The sequence below is a fragment of the Gymnoscopelus braueri genome, assembly GCF_963280865.1.
Source record: "Gymnoscopelus braueri genome assembly, chromosome: 7".
NCBI lineage: Eukaryota > Metazoa > Chordata > Actinopteri > Myctophiformes > Myctophidae > Gymnoscopelus > Gymnoscopelus braueri.
The window spans coordinates 41256424-41283992 of NC_137608.1; the positions used below are offsets into that span (position 1 = coordinate 41256424).

Genomic DNA, 27569 nt, shown 5'->3' on the forward strand with positions numbered 1-27569 from the left:
CATAAAGGCTTAAGTATGACTGTGTCACTGACTGAGGACACTATTGGTCGGCCAGCCGAGTGTTGGAGTTTACCCATTAGCCATTGCTCTTTCTAAAGGATTCTGCTTCCTATGATTCCGTTCCCTATTAGGTCACCAGGGGCCATTTGCAGCAGCTCCACAGTCTTCAATTACGCATGCAGGGGTCTTCAATTACATCCTCAGCTTCCTCAGAAGGCATTCAAAGTACTTCCACTCAGCTCATTCCAAACTTATCGCATGCTGAGAAATTAATATTTTGCTGCTCCTGGATAATATAATATCCTGGATAACTTAATCACTCGCTGAGTGTCGCCACTTCCTTCATCTGTCGTTTCAAATTCAAATTAAACGCACTCTTGCATTTCATACATGGTCCAGCTATATACCAGGTTTTGACCTAATCTTTTTTTCCTCCTCCATTTTCCAGGCCCAAATTCACAAAAATGAAGACATGGAAGTTAACAAACCAATTTCCCATACTTCTCACGCATGCAAACAAACTGTTCCTCACCTTGGGTGCCCCTCCCTGAGAGACCTACACTAACTGCCAAATGTGTCAGCAGAGAAGAAGAAGCAAGAGCTATCCCTTTATGCTGCCAGCGCAGAAATGCCTATGTTAATATTTCAGTCCCTGTGAAATTGTTGGTATCTCTCTCTCTCTCTCTCTCTTTCTATCTCTGCAGGTCAATTTCAGTGAGCCTCAAAGAAGGAGTTCTTGCCTTCAATGAGCCGTGCAGCACTTAAAGATATGTTAGGGAGATCTAAGAGGGAGTGACAATGCTGTCGCGGGATTTGCCTTGTGGTTGACAACAATACAGTGGGCCACTTGATGGTGTGACAACACCAGCAACGACCAAAAATGTAATTATCGCAGACACAACTCTGCAACAACGAAAATGATTAAGACACAGCCCTGCAGTACTCACTCTCTGTAAGGAGAAAAGCAAAGAGCAATATCCCTCAAAAGTTAAAGCTTACTTTCTTTCTTATTATTGCAAAAGAAAAACCCACAAGCCAACACTGAACCTTCTATGGAACACCACAAGGGAACTGCCAAATGAAGGTTGACACTGCTAGCTGCAGTTGGCTCAGGTGCATGATAATGCACACATCACACACAGGTCTAGGGATTCATCTACCCGTAAGCTTCGGTTTTCAGAGCACATCAAACGGCTCAGAGAGGAGTGAGGCCCTTGGGGATGCTCATAAAAACACTGTATCCCGTATGGAAAGGCATTTATTCCAAGGGTGCAAAGTCAAAGACAGGAGGCTGGATTCATTTTTTTCTGTTGTCGTCAGTGTTTCTAAATGAGGCTACTTTCTGGGTTTTGTACAGAAGTGCAATGTGAACTTGAGCTAGAACGTCCTTCCTCCCTCATTCTCTCCCTCCTGACGCATGGGGTGGTGTAGGTAAAGCAGAGTAAGGACGAAGAGATTCAGTTGCAAAGAGGGAAAAGAGATGGCTTGGCTGATGGCGTCAGGCAAGGTAATACTATGCTCGGGTTTCATGGATTGTACCTTAGCAGCTGCTCTTCCTTACAACAAGATGCAGCAACTCTGAGTGAAACCCAGGCAGAAACTAAACCACCCTCGGTTCCAGAGCCAAATGAGGGAGCAGGGAGATTTAATTGGAGTCACGGAGTGGGATGGTACATGAGTGACAACATGGAAAGAAAACAATGTATATCATTTTTATTTTTGTCTATGATCTTAATTTGAAGATGTCTCATGGCAGGTAACACATATTTATTTGGAGGCTGTCTATTTGGCTGGAAAATATCCTTTAATTGCTGGTTAATTGGCTGATATACTAGTTACAAGATTGATTCATATTCCTGGGTGGCCTTAACTCTCAAGTTTATCTGAAGCCAAGCTTTCTCATCATCTTAAAACAAAGCAATTCTCAAAATCCTAAATATATTCACATATTCACAATATCTGCACTATGATTATCCTTTGAAATGCAATGTCTGATTTTGAAATCAAAGACAAGAGACAGCATCAGAATCAAGCACTGTATACAGTACATGGAGGGGCGAGCAGCAGCTTCACTTTTTTCATTTTCACAGATGAAAGGGTAAATACAGCGACATTAAATCAAATTAATAGTTGATGTGTTTGTTTGGCAAGCACTGACAATAAGTGTATTCTCTTTGGTACACCTAAATCAAAAGGAGTCATTATTGATTTAATTAGCTGCAGCTGTCTTTGCCCTGCTACTACATGTCTATGAAAAGAGTCCAATATCATGCAAGGCAGCAGCATTCCAAAACATGGAACATCAACGTCCCAGGGCATGGAAATGCTTGAACAAGTTGACAGAGCTGAGGTTGTAGCAATGTGCATCTACACCAAGAAAAACAAACAGCAAAACAAAACAAAAAACGATAACAACAAAACAGAACTTGTGCTGCAAGATTTTGGCATTGCTGTTGTCCAAGCCTTCACAGTTTGCAGTTAAGACACAGTTTGTGTATTCCTTACAGACAGGCCCTATAACACTAATTGAAAACAAAATGTCACACATTTGAAAGCCCATTTACAAGTCAAGGGTCCCATTCTCGTCAACACTTTTAGCTGGCCCTGTCCCGAGGAGACTTGGGTAAATTAGTTTCAGGTTACAGTTTCTATTTACATTCCATAGACAGAAGCACCTGCTACAGTCTGTGCACCCTGCTGCTTACTCTGCAGTGTCGGTGTTGAAATCTGACACAGATGATGTTTATCAGGATTAGGCTTAATGTGGAAATAATGCAAAGCACATTCAGTGGGCACAATGCAGCACAGGCCCTTGTTTTTCATAGAGCTGTTTTGACTGCAGACCTTGTGTCTCCTGTAATTCATTGAACATCTATTTAAAATGTTGTTAATCGGAATAACTCAGTCTATGTACTTTAAGTGTTAATGGTGTTTTATTTGGAAGGAACTTATTGTTGCTTCCAACTGAACACAACTTGTGTGAGACTATTGGAATGGGAAATAGGATGAGCTTAATTGGCGGTCACCAATTAAGTTGGTTATTATTATTGTTAAAGATTATTGTTATTTTAAGAGCTTAGGGGAAATTGTTTTTGATTGATTTGATTGAATACTTTATTAACAGTTTGCAGATTGTACAGATACGGTTAACAAAGATTGTTAAAAGGATAACACAAAAAGCCCTGTGGGCTTGTTTCCATTGTGGTCCTATGTGTGTTCAATTCATTAAGAAGTTTCAATTCAAGTGGTCTATTTTAACAAGCTTTAGTTGTACTTTAGGGCTATACTGTATTGTAATGTTAACTGACTTCCATGTTTGCCTCTGTCCAATTAACGTTAGTAGCCTACTGCAAGAACTTGCAACTTAATTTAGCCAGAACACCTACACTGCAATAACAATATATATGACAATAACAGATCCGGGTTTCTTTCTTTCAGAGGGTTGGGTAATCTTTTTCAGATAAAGCAGGGACTAATTGTAAAAATAATAATAATAATAATAATAAGTGGATTTTTTTTTAAAAACAGCATCAAGACTGCATGGGACTGGCACCTCGCTCCATGTGGCATGGACGTTCAATTGATATGAATGAAAAGTTGCTGGTAACAAAAAAATATTTCTTGACAGTTCGTTACTATAGCAAGGCATACCGTCATTCATTTCTTATGACACCATTGTAAATCCCGGGCACACTGTACAGCACGCATAATGAAGTTGACCCAGACAGATAGCGTGGGACATTCAATCCATTCATCCTTCCTCCTCAACAACAACACGGGGGAAACAAACTGGCATTAAAAAGCGGATACTTACTGATGTTCTATTGGTGAAACGAGGGGAAGAAGAGTCGAAAATGTTCACAAAGGCAAACGCTAAACACGTTTCAAAAACAGTTTGGGTTTTTTTCCAAAGATATTCCGTTCTGTGGTCAGTCCGTCCAGCATAGAGGATAGAGTGGAGTGGAGTGGATGCCCGCGGCGCCGCAGCAACAACAGCTCTGCTCCTCCGGTCAGCCTGCTGTCAGCCACGGAGCTCCGGAGGTAGCGCTCTGCGCAGGCGCGTCAGGACTGCAGCCGGGCATGGGTGCAAAAACAAAACCTCTATTTCACAGAGAGGGAAATCATGGCAATTCAGGTAAAATTCTATATTAAGCCCACCGCCGGTGAGCCTCCTCCTCGGCTCCGTGATCAAGTTCAATGCACCTATACGCTACGACGACTCACTAAGTGCATTATCTTCACCGTCCAATAGTAGGCTAGATAGATTCATTGTGCATAGCCTTATTGTCTCACCAAGATTGAGGCTTGCATGCCCAGCCATATAAAACCATTGCAATTCCAATGCCTAAAGATGTGTGTTTGTTTGTTTGTTTGTTTGTTTGTTTGTTTGTTTATTTATTTATTGGCTATATATTTATTTCATTCAGATATGCAGTGTTAGAATAAGGTGTTAGTGGAATATGGTTTCGACAGCAGGCAACTGATCATTTAGGCTCATGTTAAGAGCAATTATGGGTAATTGTGTTGTAAGGTCATCATTATCATTTCCTCTCTCACTTTATTATCTCTCTCCATCTCTTCTCTAATTGGCTCTTGTTCAACGTTACCTTACATGCTCTCTGACAAACATGTTCAAATCTGTCTATTGTTCTCTCTATCTTTCACTCACACACATCACACGACATTCTCTCACTTTGTTTCTTTCACACACACACACGCACACACATTCATTCATACACACACACACACACACACACACACGCACACACACACCTGATCAGACATTGGGTTTCACACATATATCTTTAACACCAGGCATCACACGTTATCTGGGGGGTGGGGGTTTGGTGCATTGCATACTGAAAGTAACCCTGTTTAGATTGAGAGACAGTGGTTGTTGTTCTGCTGAATCAGCATAACGGTGGGTTAGGAGGTATTTTTATCGTATTACTCTGCGTATTAGTCTGCATTTGTGTGTGTGTGTGTGTTTGTGAAAGAGAGAGAGAATGTTTGTCCGTGTGCATGGCGTGCGTGCGTGTGTGTGAAAGAGAGAGAGAGTGTGTGTGTGTGTGTGAAAGAGAGAGAGAGAGCGTGTGTGCGCGTGTGTGTGTGTGTGTGTGAAAAAGTGTGTGTGTGTGCGTGTGTGTGCGCACATGCGCGTGCGTGTGTATGTGTGTATCTGCCTACATATATGTGTATGACTGCATGTGTGTGAGTGCGCATGTACTGCATATGCATGTTTGCCCACATGTATGTGCGATGTACTCTGTCAGTCCGCATGCAACATGATCTGTCTGCACCAGACAGCAGCAGGTGAGCCTGACAGTGAGAAAGCCACCCTTGTTGCAGGGGAGGTTCATTGCAACGCCTCCCCCAATCATCCACACACCTATCATCAAACATTAATGTAGAGAGGCATGTACACAAATACAATACTATACACACCATTGCCACAATAGTGTCAACATCTAACATGCTTATAGTATTATAGATTGTATAGGCAAGAGAATGACAATCAATGCAAAATATAAGACCTACACCTAATTTCCGAGATCACCAGCATTAGAACCAACCTATGAATACATACTCGTACACACAAATAAGTTGCTTTAATGACAATGGCTTACTCACTGGTAACCCCAGACAGACCAGTTACACAGGATCTGGATGGGCGTGATCCTGTTACACAGGATCTGGACGTGGTCCAGCCTCTGTTTGCCTACTTTGCTTCCTCCAGCTTACAATCTGCTCATCCAGAGTGACTGACATCGAGTCCTACCATAGTATTGTCAACACTCAACATTACATACAAAGTTCAAAAATAGATGCTGCCAAAAGTTCGCAGTATGCAGGTTCTTCTAATTGGCAGTAACCAAGAACATTTAATAGTACTACTTCACTCAGGCCATACCAGCAGTTTCAATGAGCAGTAATTACTAAATAACTGAAAGTCCCTTCAACACTAAGGTATAAACAATTTTTATGACAGCTAATAAACTGGAAGTGTACTTTCGTTTCCATTTCCGTTGTCAATGAACAACACGGTATTCACACATCTCTTCACTTGAAGGTGGCTGTGGCAGAACTAATTGGGAGGGGGAGGGGGAGGCAGAATTCTTTGGCAGCAGTTACAGGAGCAAAAACATGCCTGAAACGTCATGGCTTTTCACAGAGTAATTTATTCTGTTATAGTATAGTGCACAGAGATTGAGAGATACAACACTCACCTCTGGAACCACGTCTGGACTGGTATTATTTTGTCTCCCCATCTTGATTCTTTTGCATTCTTCCTATTTTACCAAAAAAATTAAAACTATACTATGCTATGTGGATTATTTATGGTTTCAACTGTAAGCTACAGTATGTGTGTAGAGTAAAAAGAAATGCTTGCTGTTCCTTGGCTGTTGTTCACATCCTTTGTTTGATGATTCCTATGAACGAGTCGGAGACTTGGCAATGTACTGTATGCGAGGTCCTGCTGTTCTCAACAGTACTGTATGTACTGTGAAATTGTTAAGATGTCAACATGCCTCTGCAGCAATGTCACCATGACAAGTCTGTGTACTTTAACACACAATCCTTGACAATTAAAGGTATCATGACATTCATTTTAACTTTTTTTATTTTCAATGTTTTATTTGGGGTTTTATGACCTCAATTACACCCAAAAAAACTGAACTTAGAACATTCAGTGGATTTTCTGTGGTCTGGGGTTTTCTGAATAATTAGGCTGAAAAGTAATCTGAGCTTGGCCCTTCGACAGTGAGGTCACAGTCGATTAATCCCGCCCACTCTCCTCCTCGCCCCTCCCCTCCCCTATCCTTTCCTTTGGGGGGGGCGGAGCAGAGGCGATGATTGACAGGCAAAATCCCTCACCAGCGACACCCGCAGGCAAAGATTTCTTTTTTCATTGCAGTTGAAAAGGCTTTAGAAATGTGAGAGAAAAACACCTGCCATTGATCACTGGAATGGAATTTTCACTTAAAACTTTTTGTACACTTTTGAAGGACCAGGACAAAGACTTTGAATGTGGTGTAAAAGTGAATGTCATCAAACCTTTAAAGGGATCGTGATTCTGAACACCTTGCCTCACTGGGACGTCTTTTCTCACTGTCTCCCTCTACATGAGTGTCATGGTGCCAAAGTCTATTTCTAATACAGTAGGCCTACTCACTGTACATAAAGCACTGGAAAAGTACATGGCTCATGAAACACCATGTGTTTGCGATCATCTCGCATTGTGCGTTGTCAAACAAACTGCTGCTGAGCCGGCACATCTGGTTGTTCTGCAGTGATGACTTTGTTGTCTAACTGCATCAGCACATACACACTGTGGGTGACTGATTGATGAGTGACATGTCTTCCTGTATAAATACTGACATACTGTCATGTACATAATTTATCATAACTGAATCTATCCAAATCCTTTCCATGTTGTGGTGGAGTTGAGGCTATACAAAGGTATACAGAATATACCTACAGTACTTCTCGCTTCTCGTCTTTACTTTATAGCACATTTTTCTTTGAGTTTTACATTTTTACACACACACACACACACACACACACACACACACACACATACACACACACACACACAAACACACACACACACACACACAGAACAGAATTCGTTTTCCTGATCTCCTTGCGCAGGTCAATTCGTAATACCTACTGAATACAGTGAAGAGCAATGGTTGTTGATAACGACATAGAGCTTTCTGTTCTACAGGTAAGAGGAATTTTATTTAAGTCACAGTTTAAATGTCTCTGCCCCCATGTATATATCTTGCATTTCTGTCACGGACTATCTCTCTGTTTGCACTTTCTCTCTTTCTCAATTCTCTTTTTCACCTTGAGTCACCTTCAACCTGGTTGCTAATCACCCCTTTCAATGAATAGAATGCTCTTCTCTCTCCCACACTCTCTCTCATTCTCCCTATTCACAACAGATCTGTGCATCAGCTTTGCCCTTCACCTCTTCACTGAATTCCAATCAAAGGATCAGGACAGGGAAAGCAGCCGAAGACAGCCCTGAAATAAATCAACACGGACTGGCAGTACGGCAGATGGATGCTGGGGCTTCTGACAGCATGCCTGGCTGAATTGGCCACTGCTGTGCGGGATGGTGCCATTTAACATGCAGACTCATGTTTCAAGGCAATGATTACATGCAAAATTAACAGCGGTGATGATAGTCTATGTAAGCTCTAGTCTATAGGAAGGGAGGCATGGCGATGTGATGATTGACACTGATGGCTCGTCTCCCACACATACCTTTCGCTAACTTCTCTCCAAAGCCTCTAGCCAGCCGCCTGAGGCCACAAAAGAAAGCCCACATGAAGCCCTGAATTAGATGGGGCTGTAAATATTTGATGAGCTACTGCATGTTTGCAACAGACCAGGCTGCTTCATGGGCAGCCAAGGTCAAGAAAATCCACAGCCACAGAGAAGACACGCACACACACACACACACACACACACACACACACACACACACACACACACACACACACACACACACACACACCACACCACACCACACCACACCACACCACACCACACCACACCACACCACACCACACCACACCACACCACACACCACACGCCACAAGCTGGATTTGCCACATTACAACTTACCTGATCAATTCAACCAATATGCTCCACTCTTGCACATCACTAAAGCATCATCAATGCTTATCTCATCCATAATTAAAAACCCAGAGAGCAGTGGAGCTCTACACCTGCCTCTCTGACTCTGGGTTGTAGTTGGCAGCTATCCATCTCTCCAAGCTAAAGATGGCTTTGCCATCAATCTGCTATGAAAACAAAGCGGCAGTTGAATATAAGATGTTAGATAACAGCCATTGATGGCATTCTGCTAGCTATTACAAGGAATTCATCCTCTGTCTGTATTCAAAGACATAGAAGCAGTGTAGTGGAAAGAGATTGAAAAGACACAGGTTCAATTCCTGCAACAGATAATGCATCCAAGAGATGTCAATATGTTGTTTAGCAACACATATTTGAATTGATTCTATTTGATTCTATTCTATTTTGAAACATATGGTTGTTATTGTTTCGCTATTTCGCTTTAGAATAAAAAAAAATGTCCACAATGTCGAGGAGGCTCTAGAGCTGTAATGAACAGTATAAAACACCTTGAACCTCATACTGACTTATTGGTTCCTTTTATGAGAGCAGGTAAATGTTAAAGAACGTGGCCTGGATATTGGTACACTGCATACAAAATGCTTAAAACGTAATTTAATGTAGCCCAACTATAAAATGTTATTCACATAAAAAAGCAAAACATTAAACAGAGAAGGCCTGAGGTATAGGTTACTCCAAAAAACTACTCCATCACTAGAAACAACAATGAACTATTATGTTTAACTTTACACAGCCAGCCACTAGGTGGTTGCTATTGGAATGATTTGTGGCTGCAGTACATGCAGAGACCATAATGGGAACAAAGAGAAGATCCTCCTACTACCCCTGGTCCTCTTCCAGGCGATAAATCTTCTATTTTGGGTTGCCGTTAAGACAGGTAACATCACCTGGGAATTACCAGAAAGCCACAGCGGGGTGATACATCACAGCAGTAAAAAGAGCAACTGTCTCTGTGTTGACTCATGAAAAGATAATGTGCCGCAATTGAGGCACAGAGGTGCAAAGAAAGATAATTTAATACAGATACTTCCAAGTTCCATTAATTGAAAACTAGGGCTGCATATAAAATAACACCTGAATGTAACCGTGTTGCAAAATAGTATATTTTGCATTTATTGTTACAGTTTTATCGATTGCCAAGTCACTTTAGATGACATTTTTGTCGACTTATCATAACCACAATCTAAATTAGCACTTCTTTCTTTTTCTTTTTCAAAACTGTGAGTTTCTCATTGCTTTCACACAATACACATTTTTGCAACCCAGTAAACAAAATTCCATACAACAGACACATATCTTTTAAATATAGAAATAGAAATGCTCAGATTATTGTGAATCTTATTGTGAATCTCTCGCACATTAATGGTCTGCATTGCTATAGCTGGTTTATCCAAAGCGCTTTATGTGCTCACTGAAAGCAAGGTAAAGCAATTTTAGCACATCTCAACAACAAGGCAATATAATGTGCTTTACACATTGAAGGCACCAACCTGTGAGCCCTTAAGGGTTTCAGTTAGTATCTTGCTGAACGACTCATTGACACGAAGCCAGGGGGAGCCGGGGATTGAACTATAGGAACCTTCCAGCTCGCAGACAGCCGCTCTACCTACTGAGCTACTGCCGTCCCTGGACCCTGCACATGTGCAAAACCTTTTCATTCAATCAATACTCAGTCCTTACATGAATAAGTTCACCAATAACTTGAGGCTTGCAAGAATGAAGCAAAGAGATCAAGCGCAAAGGCGAGGAACCCAACCATAGAGGAAGAGGGGCCCATAGAGGAAGAGGCCCCTTTCGGAGAGGCTGGGCGGTGGGCACAGACCAATCTCAGGAGATCAATAGTGCCAACCAACAGTAAGAGCATTCAGGAATGATAATCAGTAAGTGACTATACCTTATGTTTTCTATCAATGTCCTTTATGTAAGGCATCAACGCATCCTTTTTTTCCTCACATATTTCTTTACAGAATTCAAATGCAAACACGTGACATTAGTAACAGGGGTAAATTATTATCCAGACAACAGTCATCCAGGACCATAATATGTTTGCCAATGTCAACAGTTTAAGCGTAGCCACCATTGACTGGGTCAATAAAAGACATAAAATCAGAATGAAACAGCTCTGCAAGCCCTTTGAAAGGAATAGTGTCAGAGTGAAGGAGATAAGATACCAGCATCACTGTCGTGTGTCTCTTCTTACAGTAAAATATTACAGATGGAATATTTTATAATGTTGTGTACTTGTGTACTATAATGGACAACTAGACGCGTCGCAATTCAGGGCAATTGCAGAGTGTGGTTGCACCGACGCTAGTCGCGGGTCGCTGCCGCCGGGACTCGAGGAATACGCTGGGAGGAATACCGTCGGAGGCTGTGCCAATTACATTGTCACGTAACTCCTGAGATCACTTGCGTTTCATTTTGAGAGGATTGATCCCCCCAAAATATGTTTTTTGCATCAAACGGTTACATTTTGAGCATTTGTGGCGCCCCCTATGGATCAAAGTTGAAATTCTTTTGGGAATTTGTTGAGTAAACCACACTTGACATGTGATTCAAATTTGGGATTGACTGGACGTTTTGTTCGGGATTTGTGGGCTTTTTTGTAAAACGGGCCCCTCCCACTAACTTTGGAAGCCATTTACGGACGAACGGTATGGACTATCAAAATTCTGTTTCGGTCCAGATTATCGCATGGGTCCAGAGATCATGTGTACCGATTTTTGTGAAATTTGGACAAAATATATGGGAGGAGGAGCTAAAAGTGTGTTTTGAAGAAAATTCAAAATGGCGGAAAATCTATCCTGACGCAAATGGGCGTGGCCTATATGGGGAGTTGCGTAATGACCCAAGGAATCTAGGGGAAAAGAAATTTTGATTTTACGACCTACGGTTCAAGAGTTATAGGCCAAAACGTAAAGGGCGCTGTTATAGCACCACCATGTGGCCGATTAGTGTAATTATTTTTTCAATAATTTCGGACTAAATTATGAACCTCCCTTCAAAGTCTTTTAACTCTAGCACTTACGGTTTCCGAGAAAAAAATACTTTGTGATTTCTGGCATTTTTGGTAAAACGGTTCCCTCCCACTAACTTTGGAAGCCATTTACGGACGAACGGTAAGGACTATCAAAATGCCGTTTGGATATGTTTATCGCATGGGCCCAGAGATCATGTGTACCGATTTTTGACATAGGAAATTTGGACACAATTTGTGGGAGGAGGAGCTAAAAGTGTGTTTTGAACAAAATTCAAAATGGCGGAAAATCTATCCCGACACAAATGCGTCATGACCCAAGGAATCTAGGGGAAAAAAGATTTTTATTTTACAACCTACGGTTCAAGAGTTATAGGCCAAAACGTAAAGTGGGCTGTTATAGCGCCACCATGAGGCCGACTGGTGTAATTATTTTTTAAATAATTTTGGACTAAATCATGAACCACCCCTCCAAGTCTTGAAACTCTAGCCCTTACGGTTTCTGAGAAATAAATACTTGAATGGGAGTTTTTTCATTTCCCCATGAAAGTGGATGGGGAAGTTTAATGCACTAATAAATCAATATCAATTAAACTATGGAACCAATCTCTTAGCAAAATACAAGCGCACGATTCCCGGTCAAGACGGTCATTTTGACATATGGCACGACATTGGGGGATAAAAACTGTGGGAGGAGAGACGGTCTAAACTAAACCGCTAGGGCCTCTGGAGGATAACAATAGTCTGGTTGCCCTGTTAGGGCAACCACACTAATAATGGAGCTTGAAACCAATGCAACTCCACATATTTTCATATGTGGATGATGCATGCTTCAACCTGCCAAAAGTAAGGAGACATGGAATGAACATCACTGGTCAATCCGAACTTCCGAAGGTACTCTTAAGCCTGAATTATGCTACTATCTACAAGATCTATGATGCAACGCGTTGTGAGCTTGCAGATCTGCTATTTTCGGTATGCGACACAATCAGGCATTACCCACATTCTCATAATTGAGGCAAACAACACAGAACGTCTAATTACAGTACATTCCTTGATGCGTTGTACCAGGGAAATGAGCCACCAGAAGAACGAGTGCTCTCAGGGCAGGTAAGGCCTGATTTGATATGTCACACTTTGTCATCGTATGGGACAATGTTGCATTCCATCGGTCACAGAATGTTTTGCAACCCACCCACGTGTGATGGTGCAATTTCTCCCCCCAAACTCTCCATTTCTCAATCCTGTTGAGCAATTCTTCTATTCATAGAGGTGGAAGGTATATGACCACCATCCACATGACCAGATGCCCCTCCTTGATGCAATGAATGCTGGCTGTCTGGCAATCACAGCCGGGGATTGTCACGGGTGGATGCGCCACTGCAGGAGATCTTTTCCTTGTTGCATTGCGTCTCGAGGGAAAATATACGATGTCATGTCAATGAGGACCTGTGATCTGATCTACTTGAAAGAATGGACTGAAAGTGCAGCATACAGACATGTATTTGTTTTGTCTTTTTGACCTCGCTTTGTTTTCACAGAAATATTTATTTTTATTTCATCATCAGCTTGGTGTAATTAATTTTGTTCTCTGTATTTACAGCATCAATTAGTAAAGCCTTTTTGTTGAAGTTCTTGCTCTTCAGTGAAATTATTTCTGCTTTGATCTTCTTTGATATCACCCTTTTGGAAACAAAAATACAGGCATTGCTGTGTTAGAATGTTTACTTGCCTTTACAATCTATAATTATAGTATCAAAAAGTGGCACACACCCAAAAAAGGATAGCCATGTTAGGGTATAGTGATAGTTTTATAGTTTTTTTTGTTGTTTTGTTTTTAGTCATTTTGTAATGATTGATAGAAATAAATGTCATTGAAATGACACGTTATGATGTTTTGGGAGCAGTGTCAAAGTCCCTGCAAAAGTTACTTCCGTGTGTAGAAATGTGCTACAGCAATTGATAAATAACATGAAAATAAATAATTCATGTTTGTATTAGGCTACTGCCACAGGTATTGCCAATGCTAAACAATCCTCATTGTTTCACTGAATCCGGGGTCAGTTAATAACATTTTAGGAAAAGCTATTCATCAGTCAAAGGCATAACAAATAATATAGATGGCAAGAGCATCAGGAACTCATCAATATTAATTTTCAATGCATGCCTCCATAACAAGAATGCGGCCACTGGCTTTATGCTGACATTTCTGTCAGTGTCATTTCTCACAATGAGATGCTATCTCCATTCTTCCCGGACATGAGCAAATGAGAGGATATGAGAGGATATGAGAGGATCGTTTCGCTCTCTATCTCCAACACAGTCTTGCTTTTTTATTTATGCCTATAAAGTGCTCATCAAATGTTGTTTTGCCGAGCAGTGTGGAGGATATAAAAAGCAGATACTGTACCTACTTGCCTTTACATACTAACTCTACTATCAAAAAGTGGCACACATACAAAAATTTACGATAAGATGAGGCTAGAGCAGTGTGTGTGCACACGCACGAGAGTGTGACATTATGACTGTCAGTAGGGAAGAAAGTGAATCAGAAAGAACACGTCACACATGTTAAGATATGACATCAGTGCTTGCAGTGTGCATATGTATGTAAGGGCATGTGTGCATACCTGCGAGTATGTGTATCCGTACATTTCTGAATGTCAACAGGGACAATCTTTGAATAATTCTCTTCACATTGGACAACATAATCCTCCCTGATTGATCAGTAAAGAGATTGATTCTGTATTTCATTCCAAATTAGTTTTAACTAACTGTCATAGGGGCATATAGTGACACCACTGTGTGTAATTAATGTGCAACGATTTAGCATTTATTATCCTAAGCATCAGGGGGGAAAAAAACAGCCCTAATAAATTTGCAAGTTTACAGCTCATTGAGCCAGATGGTACTGCTGGTTGAGGGACCCGTTTTAATTTGATCAACCAGATGTCTTCATATATTTGCTGCTTATTTGTAGTAAAGAGACCTTGATAACGTCACGTTAGCTGCTTGCAGCTGGTACAGATGGGATGCTCAGTGGTTCTCCAGGATCCTAATGTGGTGCCACAGTACCACACACTTCTGCAGTGACTTAAGCCTGATTTATACTTCACCATACATACGACGATGTTGCGTGCCAAAAAGAGCAGATTTACAAGCTCACAACGCGTCAAATATAAATTAAGCATTACAGTACAAGAAACACTTTGGGAATCCTGTCATTCCAATTTTGGGCATGTCAATATAGATGAAACTAGAAGGTCTCCGCCAGGTCAGGTAGGTTATTGTGGCCTCCTGGTGGCGCTATAATAGGCCAATGTGAAAAGGGTGCCATTTCTTCTTAGGCCTTGCACGGCAATCGGACCTTGCATTGATGATTTGAGGCATTTTGTTCCAAAAATGTGTGTTGCTAAATTAGACCTGCTGGTGGCGCTATAACTGGCCAATGTGAAAAGGGTGCCATTTCTTCCTCGGCCTAGTGGGAATGTGCGTGCAAAATTTCAAGGAAATCGCATGCTGTGTTCATGATTTGAGGCATTTTGTTTAAAACAAACCAATCCTGCAAACTTTGGAAGGCAATCTTAACCAATCAGGATGGAATATGGAAAATCGGACAGATCCGTGTTGATCACATGACTATAGAGATACTGTGTACTGATTTGCGTGATGTTTGGATCAAATCTGAAGGAGTACTGTCAAAATATATGTTTTGCACAAATCGGCCTCCTGGTGGCGCTATAACAGGCCCATGTGAAACATTTGGGGCAGAGGTTCTGAATTGGCATCCAGGGAGTGTGTGTGCAAAGTTTCGCTGCGATCAAGCCAACGGTGCGGGAGATTAGCTGTTCACAGACGGACACACGGACGGACGGACGGACACACACACACACACACACACACACGGACGGACAGGGGGTAAAACATACTCTCTCGCCATGCCTTACGGCCTGGCGGAGACAAAAAGAAAGAAAGTCATTTTTAGCATTTCTTTCTTCTACACATTGAGAGCATGTAGCTGGTTAATGTGCTCTTGATGTTCTTTTTTAAAACACGTGTGTTGTATGACATCACTGTGTGCCGGCATTAAGTAAGGCAGCTGTAGGAACACTGACGATTTATTGCTCATTAATGAGCAATAAATAATTCACCTCAGTACCTCAGGTTCAATATTCAGTTTGATACATCAAACACAGACTAGATCAGAGATTCTCAACCCTTTTAATTTCAAGGACCTCCAGTTCCATATGCATTAGGCCACGGACCAACATTTGATCCATTTGATGATTGTGGTCCCTCTGGAATCCAATCTACACTGTAAAATCCTCTGTGTTAATTTAACTAAATGAAACAAATTGTACAAATTGTACACTCTCAATGTTACAGACCTGTAAGGGTCCATCAGGTTCCTAACTATCGGTAACAACCATTCCGCTGGGGATCCCCTGGAACCCCCACAAGGACTCCTGGAGTTGAGGACCAGTGGACTAGATTACCTATAGATGACCCTGCATCTGAACCTGAGTTGGCATTGTGGTCAGTAAACTAATTTACACTCCAAAAAAAGAATAAGAAAAAAAAGATTGGAATTGGAATCAAAATGAATATACCACAAACCTACTCTGTAGCCTTTCTTGTCATGCTGGGTCAGTAGAGGAGCAATCAGGAGGAGCATCTGTTCTGTGCTATTCTTGAGAAAGAGTATTGGCTTGCCTACACACTAAAAAATCTAATGTGTACAAAATGACCCAAATGAATCTGTAAGGTATAGCCGTTTGGGTCCACTCTCAAAGTTAAATGAACACTGAGGATTTTATCTTTCACTCGTAGGATGTTAATGAGCAGCACTGGACCACTGAAATGTCTAAGGCTCGAGGTTCTTTATTGTTATGTCTTGTGTACATATATACATAAGAGTAAAAATTACTTTTGTTCAGCTCCTCGGATATCCTAAACACTGACACAATCAGTGAGTACATGATTACATTATATACCATTCTGTATGTATCTGTAAAATAAGAAATTGTACATGCAAAAGCCTCTCAGACAGCTGATCTAGGATCCATCTAGGATCAGTGACTATAACACTTCACAGTCAAACATCTTTAGATAATGTTCATACTTTGAGACACAAATCAATTATCACGGTCAAGAACAGTTTTGTTCATCTCTATCTTAAGTTTAATGTTTTTTTAATTGAACGATTCGGATCAGGTTTCAGGAGAAAATTTCCAGGCAAATCCAGGCAGTCCAGATTTGCAGGTCGCCCAATCATTCTCCAAAGGGCACACTTTACATTCTGAGGACTACTGCTGCCACCTAGTGGCTAAAATATCAGAGTTTACATGATCCAGGTAGTGCAGTACCCATTATTTGTAACATCTATTTTTTTCTTTTTTTGGAGTTATGATTAAAAGCCCATACTTTCCCAATAACTAAGGTTATATAGGCATATAGGCAGCATGTGTTAATTCTTCTTACTTGAGGTTGGGTTTGTGAGAGGGTTTTCTTTTAGGACAGGGTCTAACTGGAAAGGTCATGAACCTGTCTGTTCCAGAATGGTCAGGGGCAGAGGGCTTGGGGTGACAGGGCATTTTCTGTCCAGAAAGTTTCCTAGGGGACAGAATAAGAAACAGACTTGGGTAACAGATAAATCAATTAGATGGATGTGGGTGAAACATATTTACAGAGTTCCAGTCCAATATGAGATGGCAGCCATTTGAAAAATGGTGTTACTTTAGTAATATCACAAAATGACAAATAGCACAAAAACTAAAATGCTGTCGACAAAATTACATAAGGTTTACTTACACACAGGATCTACTCTCTTGAGTAATATTGAATTGAATGATGGCCTTCAATTATGTTTTTTTCTCAAATGGATACATTATTCAACTAGATGACAGTCACATTCTTTGCATGCCTCAGCATTCAGCAATACCTCAATGACTATTTAGACTAGAGGCAAGCATTGTAAGTGTTCTAAAGCAGTGGTTCCCTTGCTGTGACATTTTCCAGTTGAAAATAGGTTATTTACAGGACATGAAAGACCACGGTTGTAAAGCAGTGCTCTGATGGCTTCCAATGACTGCTCTACATTTTGCACAAGTCAGAGAACATTTCAAATTTAAGGACTGCAGTTTCTGAATGTCATCAGTAAAGGGTGTCGTCACATGTCATCATCAAGGCCATCATAATGGGTGAACTAGATTCATATTATATTATATTATATTATATTATATTATATTATATTATATTATATTATATTATATTATATTATATTATATTATATTATATTATATTATAGTAATTCAATATTAGATTAGATTACATTATATTATATTATTATATTATTGAAATATTGACTCCACATGTGACCATGAGGCTTCAAGAATACCATTACAAACCTGTTCAAATGTAAATGGGTGTTCTTGGGTTCCGTCTTCGACGGCATAGTGTTAGAATAGTGTGTTTGTCGTGGCACAAGGCCCAGGTCCCCTGTCTTGAAGTGGGACAGTTGGACATGGTATTGCCCTGACCTATATAGATGTGTAAGAAGTAAGTATGCAGGCTGAACAGAGGTATTGGGCAGAAAGCAGCTCCAAAATAGTTCATGCATCTTATCCAGAATACCTTTCCCCAATAAGAAATTATCTAAAAACTATTTAATTTGTACTTTTATTTTTGTATTTTCAGTCGGTGGAGAAAAAAAAGGAAACATACAATAGGCCTGTAATTTCCCATGACATAAACAATAGGATGAACAAAGTTTTTAAAAGTTGGAAGCGTTAGATAGTGTGGTGGCATTTTCACCCCCCACCACCCCACCCAAATACCTGTCAGCCACAGGTTCTGAGATGAAGTCAGTCATGGTGGGCCCCTTCCCCAGCAGGGCGGCGCCATCCAGAACAGCCAGCACCTTCTGCATCATATGATTCCTACGGACTATGGTGTCCGCCTCTGAGTCCTCTTCTTTAGGAACTTCCTGGGGTGAGATGAATGGTTCTTTTATTTGACATGTTATGGACGTCTGCTTGCAAACAGGGAAGCTTTTGAGTGATGGAGCAACCCATCTCACTGCAGTAGATGTAGCTTATATCCAGAATACACACACCACCACAACAGTGTCTTTTAACACTCTTCCACCCAACTGATCGTATTTACACGGTGGCAATTTTGCTTATACGATTTACAAGATGGCATTTTTCTTTTCTTTTTTTATGTCACATCATCAGTAGGACCACGATGGAAATAAGCCTTTGGGCTTTTTTTGTCATCTTTTTGACCAATGTGTGCAATTACATGTTTGTACATATATTTTGCTGTCAATATCATCATCATCACCTCCCAAGGATGACGTACAGAGCAAAACGGCCAAATTGTGAAAATGGTAAATATCGTTTCAATAAAAGGTATTGGTTTGGCAATCAGAGGGAGTCAGGAAGGTTTGTGATATGTGAGGCTCTCATCTGACAGCAGAAGAATGGATGGACTATGAAATGACCTTCAGCGCCTGTTTGAGAGCCATGGCGACATCCTGCAGGATGCTCTCCAGTAGGCCCTGCCTCTTCCTCTCTTCAACTAACTCCGCCCCCAGCCGCTCCACCTCTGCTCTGTTTCTGACACACTCCTTCAACACTGACACATGGTCCTGTCTGAAAACACACACCATTAATCAAGATTTATACAACGTTGCATGTTGGAGCCGCGCACTGGAAATAGGCGATCTACAAGCTCACAATGCGTCGCACTGCAACGCGTCGTGAGCTTGTAGACCGCTTGAACATCTGGACGTAAATCAAAAGTGTCAAATGTTATTGACTTGATTTACGTTGTCTGGCAAATAAACAGCTCTTATTTATATAGACCGTTTCAGTGGACTTGCATTACTAAACAGCCTGGGCTTATAGTGAGGGAAATATGTGACAAAAAATGGCTCAGTTGTTCACTTCCGGCAGAAAGTGTGAAAATTTGCATATGGCATGTTTGAAGTATGCGGATTTCAAATTTTGCCGGATCCAAGCACTTTTCCCATGGGATCTGGTCGTAAAATGAGAATTAAAGATGGCCGCCAACGTTTTTGGTTCAATTAGGTTTTGTATTCCAATATTTGACACCTCATCACTTTTGAATGTGAAACAAGTTTGTTTTGATAAAATCCAAATTGTAATGCAGCAATACTTTGACATTTTCAGTTTCTGTAGATTCATTTAGCAGATTACGGTCTGTTTTTATGGCAAATTTGATTGAAACCAGTGTTACTCCAAAGTGCTTCATCTGAGCCTCATGATGTTGGTGTCTCTACCTATGTTTTCAGGGGTATTCTTTCACATGAGATCATATTACTGGGTTCACACTTATTTAATATTTTTGTAGCAACAGTGAAAACTCATTCTTCAAAAATAGCATATTAGATGGTTGACAGTGCATGTAACGGACCTTCAGGAACTTCCAAATGATTCCCCAGATACCGATCGTGAATTTGGCAAGGGGAACTTTGTCATCGCACAAGTTCTCTGCTTTGGCACACGATCAGATGCATGAACAGCAGAACGCTATTGTGAAAGGTGATGGCGGAATTGTTGGAATTACTGAGAATGAGGGGGCTCTTCGCCGGTGGTTGGTGGCTGGTCCCGAAATAGCCAGGATCCTAAATGAGTTTGAAGACCAGTTTCAGGGACACCACGAGCAATCCAGAAAGCCTTTGCATCAGATCTCAATAATGCAATCAGTACGTTCGAAAAGCTGGGGAATCGATTCTCAGAAGACAGTAACGACTTGTATGTGCTTGACACCAAAGTCATCATGCCTGATGAAGTGGTGGCCACAGTGCGATCTGTGGAGGACATTGGCAAAACACAATTTGATGGATTTGTAGAGAAGCGAATCAAGGATCCTTCTATCAATTTCTATGATAACATTGCAAAGAACAATCACCTCTGTTCAAATCAAAGCTGAGGAAAACGTCTTCAAAGTCTCAGGTGAAGATAACAAGTATGAAGAGTGACGTGCAGCTGTTGTGTATGAATGTAGCCAAGCTAGCCAATCACCATCTCTAGCCAAGCTAGAGATGGTGATCTTGACACATTCTTTGAACACGAGTGCCATGCGTGGCCACCGGCATTGGCTGAAGGTATCAATACAATGTGCCCACCAATCGGTAAAGCTGATCTCTTGCCCTGTTTGGAAACTTTAGCACCAAGTCCTGGTGATACCCCCAAAGGAGTAGTTTGTATTTTTGATGGTGCTGCCTTAGTCCATCAGTTATAGCCTAAGAAGTGTAACAGTGTGGTCAGTACATTCGGTGACTATACAGAAACAGTTCCTTCCGTACATTGCACGAAAGTTGAATGAGGAGACTGTGATGCGTGTTGATGTGGTGTTGGACACGTACAGAACGGACAGTCTCAAGGAAGGAACCAGGCTTGGTCGTGGCATCGGCATACATATATATATGTGACTGAACAGACATCCGTGCCACGAAACTGGAGCAGCTTCCTTCGAGTAGATTCCAACAAAAAGACATTATTCTGCTGCTCTAGAAACAATGGTTGTTCCAGATGGGAAAACACTTCTCACAACCTATGAAGAAGCCCCCCTTCTGATGTTTCTCAACTTCAACCATGTACATACACATGAAGAGGCTGATTCGCGAATGTTGCTACATGCCTGGCACGCCTACCAGCGGGGGTACTCTGAAGAAAGTGAACGAGGCACGCAAGCAGCTATTTGCTCATGGAAATCGCGAAGTGGAAAATATTCCACCCACAAAGGAGGCACTTCGTCAACATGTGAAGAGAGCAGTATTTCAAGCTGGTCACATCTGGGGACAGTCCCAATTGCCAACCCAGAGATTCCTTCACCTGCAGATTGGGGATGGGTGAAAAGTTAGGACGATGGCTGGTGTCCATTTTGGACGGTGATGGCAGAGGTGGCGTCAAAAGGGTGTCGAGAGCTGATCAAATGCATGTGAAAAAAACGGTGTGCTGGAAAATGCAAATGTTTTGCGGCTAATCTACCATGCACAGAACTATGTTTCTGTTCAGGACAATGCTTCCAAGAAGAACAGAGTAGGACAGATTAAATAAACAAGTTAATGAGAAATAAATGTATTGTCCCACAAGTGGAAAAGCTCTACGTCCTCCCGGTGGGGGCTCCTCACTGGCAGGTGAGTCAGTAGAATACAACAGCAGTGACAACACACAAGTGTGTGTGGGGAGGAATCAATTGGCATAATGACTAAATTTAGACTGGGCAAAACCTATAACAATTCGATAAAAGGGTGTACCAAACTTTTCTCAGTTGATTCTTATGTGTTTTTTCCTGTAGAATCCATTTCTGCCATGTACATTTTTGTATTGTGCATAATTAATTAGATAATTAGCATATTTGCGGCAAATATGCGAATTATCTCATTAATAAGTCAGATGCTTTGGTCTGACTTCTTGGATCCGGCATTTTTTGAATTCAGCGCCCAAAAATACCCCTAGGTGCAAAATTTCACACTTTCTGCCGGAAGTGAACAACTTTTTCACATATTTCTCCCACTATTATTTCCTCTCCGCTTTTGACATTAGCAAATACTGCGACAGGAAATAAACTTGGATGCATTTGGTTGTGAAGTTTTACAAGGTCTCTGTGTTGTTGCTTTTTAATCTCATTTGATCTTATTTGTTATTTAACCTAGTCTCATTGAGATTGAAAATCTATTTATTATGACCAGATTGAACATTCATTATAGACAGTTGCCCCGAGGACTACAAGCATTTCTGTGAGTCACCCTGCACAGCATACTGTAGTCTGTGTGTCTCTCATATCTCTATCTCAAAAAGTTTTTGACAAGAGCACCTTAAACTTGGCAACTTTTCACTCACATTCAGCATTTATGATAACAAGGCACTGAGACACAAACACATCAATAAGCCACTACTGACACCCAGCACTACACAGTAAATCCTCAGTGTAAAAAGTGTATATAAAACCCTAACAGGTCCATTTGGGTATTTCTTTACACTCTCTGCGTTAAATTAACACTAAGGATTTTACTGTGCACAAAAATCAACACCTCGCCTGCATTTTCATAAGCACAGTTTGGAGATGCCTGTCATCGCTGCAGGTGTGTGGCGGTCATATTGTGAGTGGCTGTCATATCATTATTTATTTTGTCACATTTCCTGTGTTGTGAACGCACTAGAGAGCAACAAAAAAAAGTGACTGATGGAGCGCTGATAATCTTTGCTTACATTCCACTAGATGCACACATTTGTTTTCACCGCATTCACAATACTCAGAGGATCTGTCCTGCGAATAATATCAAAAAGGGTATCCTGTTCAAAGGTTGCCAGACTGTATACTTGATTCATATGAGCGGGAGTATCTGAACTTTATACTCCCTCGTATCGTACAACAGTCAAATAGTAGATATACAAGTTCACATCACATTGTGAGCTTGTGAGTAAATCAGGCTACAATCAAATGACCCATAAACAGAGCACTTAACCTCCAGGTGCTCCAGTGAAGCTACTCAGTTTTTCTGATTGTAAAACAGATCAAGTTAATTGTCATTGTGAATGCATATTTCGTAAACTTACTAAGCTAATTCAAGGAGAGTGCATCACCAAAACCGAAGGCATATACATAGACTATCTGACAGACATTCTTCTTGTTCTTGTTGTATTGTGTTGGTGTTTATGGACCTCGCCACACTAGCATTTCGCTGCCTGTACCAGTGACAAATAAGAAGCTTTTTCAAATGTAATGATTTAATAAAATAAGTACAGCCCAAATCTGCTGGGTGTTGGGAAAATACAATTGGCTGCGATTCAGTTTTCTAAGAAATATCAAGGAGAATCAATTACACCCATTAGGACAAAGCGCATGATCATAGAGGTTAATTAAATTAATGATTTGTGCATAGTGATTATTGCATAGAGTCCTTATAGGCAAATATTTTATTTTAATTGCATTTTAGTATAGTCTCTCCTTGTAGTACATAGGTAAGAGGACATACTGTAGTATAATGAATCAGGGCTAGCACAAGAACCATTATAACATTGTCAGGCATGGGGCAACAACTTCAACTAAAGTGAACTAAAACTTAAATATACAGTAAACCAGCAGTGAACAGATGGATACCTGAGTGTGTCCATCTCAGCCAGGAGACCTGTGTGCTCCATCTGGAGCTGCTGCTGTTCCAGGTGGGCTGAGCTATGCTCTTCTAGCTGCGCCTGGAGGAGCTTGCATTTCTCTGTCAGCTGTTCCACCACCTAATGGAAGGAACAGAAGGAGGTGGAAGAAAAAGCAATTTTGAGAATAATTAATATTTTTTATCGTATTACTCTGCGTATTACTCTGCGTTTGTGTGTGTGTGTGTGTGTGTGTGTGTGTGTGTGTGTGTGTGTGTGTGTGTGTGTGTGTGTGTGTGTGTGTGTGTGTGTGTGTGTGTGTGTGTGTGTGTGTATTTGTCTGATCAGCAGAAATATTAACTTTAATTGACTGTAGATGATTGACTGTCCACATAAAGTCCACAAGGGAGACATACAAGTACTGTACAGTATATGGAAGGCATTGGAAATATGGTCACTTGGTGCAGTTGGTGTATTTTGGACCTATACTATACTGTAATCTGTAAAATAATGAGTTTTCATTTTATGTCAGTGATATATCTGGTTCAGCAGCAGACATCCGCTGCTATACAATAGGTAGGTGACTCCCGCACACCTTCTGGTTGCTTCGGCTCCTGTGGGTCATCTGGGTGACCAGGGGCTCCAGGATGGACACCTCAAGGCGGAGGTGCTTCTTTTGCTCCTGCAGTGCCCTGTTCTCTTCCAGAAGCGCCAGGCCCTGGTCTGACAATTGTTTCAGCTGGGTCGTGAGTGCCACATTCTCGTGGATGGCCCTCTTAGTGGTTTCTGGCATCCTCTGCTCCGAAACTCGCTGACACTCAGCCGCCACTGCTGCCACATGGCTGTGCATCTCCTCCTTCAGCCTGGGGAAAGAGGGGGGGGGTTTGACTCTTGACATTGACTTTATTTGAAATGTTCTTACTGACTGAGCAAGTTTGTATGTACTACTTACTGTGTAGATGTGGTTTGCATTTCAACTTTCAAGTGTCTCCCTAATGAAGTGCTCTTTGTGATTCAGGACTGAGTCAGCAATAAAGGGAAGCAGGTGTTGCTAATTATTTTACTACTTCAGTCTTAGTTTAAGCCAATGTGTTTATGTTCAGGGAACTCAATGCATTTTTGCACAGTGACTTAACTTGACTCTTTGGGGAGCATAGGTCATTTATGAAACGGCCTGGGTGGCAATCCACCCGCCATACTTCGCCCTGCCTGTCAATCCCGTACTTTTTAGCCGTTACCGCCTCTCACGACTTGGACGTGGGGTTGGATTTTGAGAGGCAAATTTTTGCACAGTGCTGGCCAAAATAAATGTTGGCATTTTTTGCATGCTGAGCAGCATATATGTCCGCAGAGGTTTTCCAGTGTAGTTCTAAAACGGGTAAAAGAATCAACCTGTCCTTATCCAGCAGCGCTTTCCTCTCGAGATTGTAGATGGCAGTGCTGTCCTCCTCCTTCTGAATAGTCAGCTGCTTCTTAAGTGAATCATTCTCAGCCATCAGTCTCTCCTTCTGCGCATGGAACTCATCCAGGGATGCCAACTTCCCTGCTGGGGTTGGAGGAGAAGACAGAGGAGAGGAGAGGAGAGGAGAGGAGAGGAGAGGAGAGGAGAGGAGAGGAGAGGAGAGGAGAGGAGAGGAGAGGAGAGGAGAGGAGAGGAGAGGAGAGGAGAGGAGAGGAGAAACAGACCATTGTGGTGGAAGGTCAGACACAGACTGTCACTGACTTACAGTAAGAATACATTACGATCTAAATAACTTGATTGAGCAAGCACAATAAAGCCACAGGGATTTGCACAGGAATCTTAAGACTGTGATTTGTTCATCTCTCTTTGTTTTTAAAATGAGTTGCTGAAAACCGCTTGACAAGCATTTCATGATGAACTTCATTTGTCCCTAAACAAACTTTGACTTCAAATAACTACAAGAAGATTATTGTGGCTGACATTTTTCAGTCATGAGACATGAAAATATTTGTGTCTAGGCTTATCCTATTAGTCAAAGTGAAGTCAACCCTTAAGTTTAGGATTATGCTTGATCCCCAAGCAAAACATATCACTAGTATGTATTTTGTTACCACCATCATCTTTGTCCTAGGAGAAGGGGGCAGAATAGACTAGAAAAGTTAAAGATTTTATACCGATCAACAAGAATGTTTTCTGACAAAGACACATGATATCAAAATATTTCACAAATAAACGTACAAATACATAGCCCACTATACTCCATACTTCCAGCACAGAAAGTACAGTTCTATACAAAAGGACGCTAAAAGGTTTAAACCCAAGAAAGCACTATGGCTTGTTTCCATGGGGTCCTGTGTATGCGATGACACTACCCTTTTACCCACTGGACATTGCTCTGGATAAAGCAACCACCTAAATGAGTAAGTAAGTAAGTAAGTAAGTAAATAAATAGTAGTTTTCTGATTGGGAGTTTCTCACCAAGCTCTGCATTCTCTGAAGTGAGTTTATCCTTGCTCTCTTGAAGCTCCTGGCGCAGCTGTCTGTCCTGTAACTCCATCTCCAGGTTCTTGGCCTGCTCCAGACTCACCAGGCGCTCTGATAAATCAGTCAGCTCATCCTCCTTCTGTGCTAGGGATCGTTTCAAGTACGAAACAATGTCTTTCTTCTCTTTCTGCAAAGTATTGTACTGAGCGGTGAAGTCGATCATCTGCAACTCGAGTTCATCACATTTGCGCTGATACCTGGAGAAAGAATAAGGTTGTAATTGTTTTGGGGCTCAAAGAATTGTGACATTTATGACTTCCTAATACACTTTTAAAGGTGGGCTAGGTGTATTTGTAAAATAAACGGATAGGTGTGTTGTAACTTGCACATGGTTAAAGAAAGTATAATAGGCTAGGCCTACTGGGTGTCCGGAAGAGTGGGCACCTGAGAAATCTGGGCACACATTTTTTAAATATTTTTTAATGTGTTTTATATTTCCATTTATTTCTAAATGGACGTCCAATGAAAATTAAATGAAATTTAAGGCAATTTTTTTCTACAATTGTTACAAATTGCTACAAAATCAGTGGATAGCCAGTGGACAGTCATTTTGGGCAGAAAACAAACTTTTTTTTTTAAATGTTTTTTTTAAAACAAAATGTAAGAAACAAAACATGAAGGGATTACTTGTGACCCATAAAAATGTGTCCACGACCCACAAATGGGTCCCGACCCACTCTTTGGAAAACAGTGCTGTGTTTGGCTACGCAATTGACGTGGACTAGTTGAGTAGCCTATTCGCCGTACGCTAAAGTAGGCTCGCTGTGATTTAGTTTTGTTGATTGGAAGGGCGACACGTTTTAATTACGTAACTGCAGGACAAATAGGTCTAATCAAGTTGTTCTACATGGGCTAAATAGGCCTACTAAACCGTTTTTATAAACAGCAAATGTGTAGACTTTCTTTGATAGCTTGCTCTCTCTATCTAAGCAACTGAGAAAAGTCTCACCTCTCCGACCGTTCCTCCAAAAGTCGTATCTGTGCTGTTTCTTTTCCTTTATCGAGCAACGTGCCATCATCATCTGTTTTATTTGTCACGGTCGTCATGCCATCTTTTTTGTTTGGCTTTGTTTCGCTTTTTTTGTCATTCTTTCTCGGCATTTTCCCAGTCAAACTTTTTTTTTTGTCAGATCAACATACACGATAACAGACCACACGTTGTTGCTATGGGATGACGTCATCTGTTAGTTCAGTAGATTGAAACCACAGCAACTTAATTAAAGCCACATCCATGATTAAAGCACTAGCTAGCCTACATTAAAAGACAGTAGCGTTATCCAATATAGGCTAT

The 27569-nt window shown here is 41.2% G+C and overlaps 2 protein-coding genes across 2 annotated transcripts in view; both read right to left on the minus strand.

Annotated features, from left to right (window-relative positions):
- The window catches only part of LOC308087900 (spermatid perinuclear RNA-binding protein-like), a 43064-nt gene extending 39001 nt beyond the window's left edge, over positions 1 to 4063 (minus strand). Inside the window, exon 1 of the mRNA XM_080432138.1 lies at positions 3815 to 4063. The gene's annotated coding sequence lies outside the window, so the exon portion shown is untranslated. The remainder of the gene's footprint in view (positions 1 to 3814) is intronic.
- Positions 4064 to 8212: 4149 nt separating this feature from the next.
- On the minus strand, positions 8213 to 27354 carry cfap157 (cilia and flagella associated protein 157; the record flags this gene model as incomplete). Its single annotated transcript, XM_080433605.1, has 10 exons — positions 27228 to 27354; positions 26213 to 26475; positions 25165 to 25315; positions 24368 to 24635; positions 23783 to 23913; positions 19152 to 19302; positions 18484 to 18632; positions 18055 to 18186; positions 17129 to 17260; positions 8213 to 8312 (listed from the first exon to the last, which is right to left on the minus strand). The coding sequence occupies exons 1-10, from the start codon at positions 27323 to 27325 to the stop codon at positions 8213 to 8215; spliced, it is 1575 nt and encodes a 524-aa protein (XP_080289731.1). The 5' UTR covers positions 27326 to 27354.
- Positions 27355 to 27569: the final 215 nt, after the last annotated feature.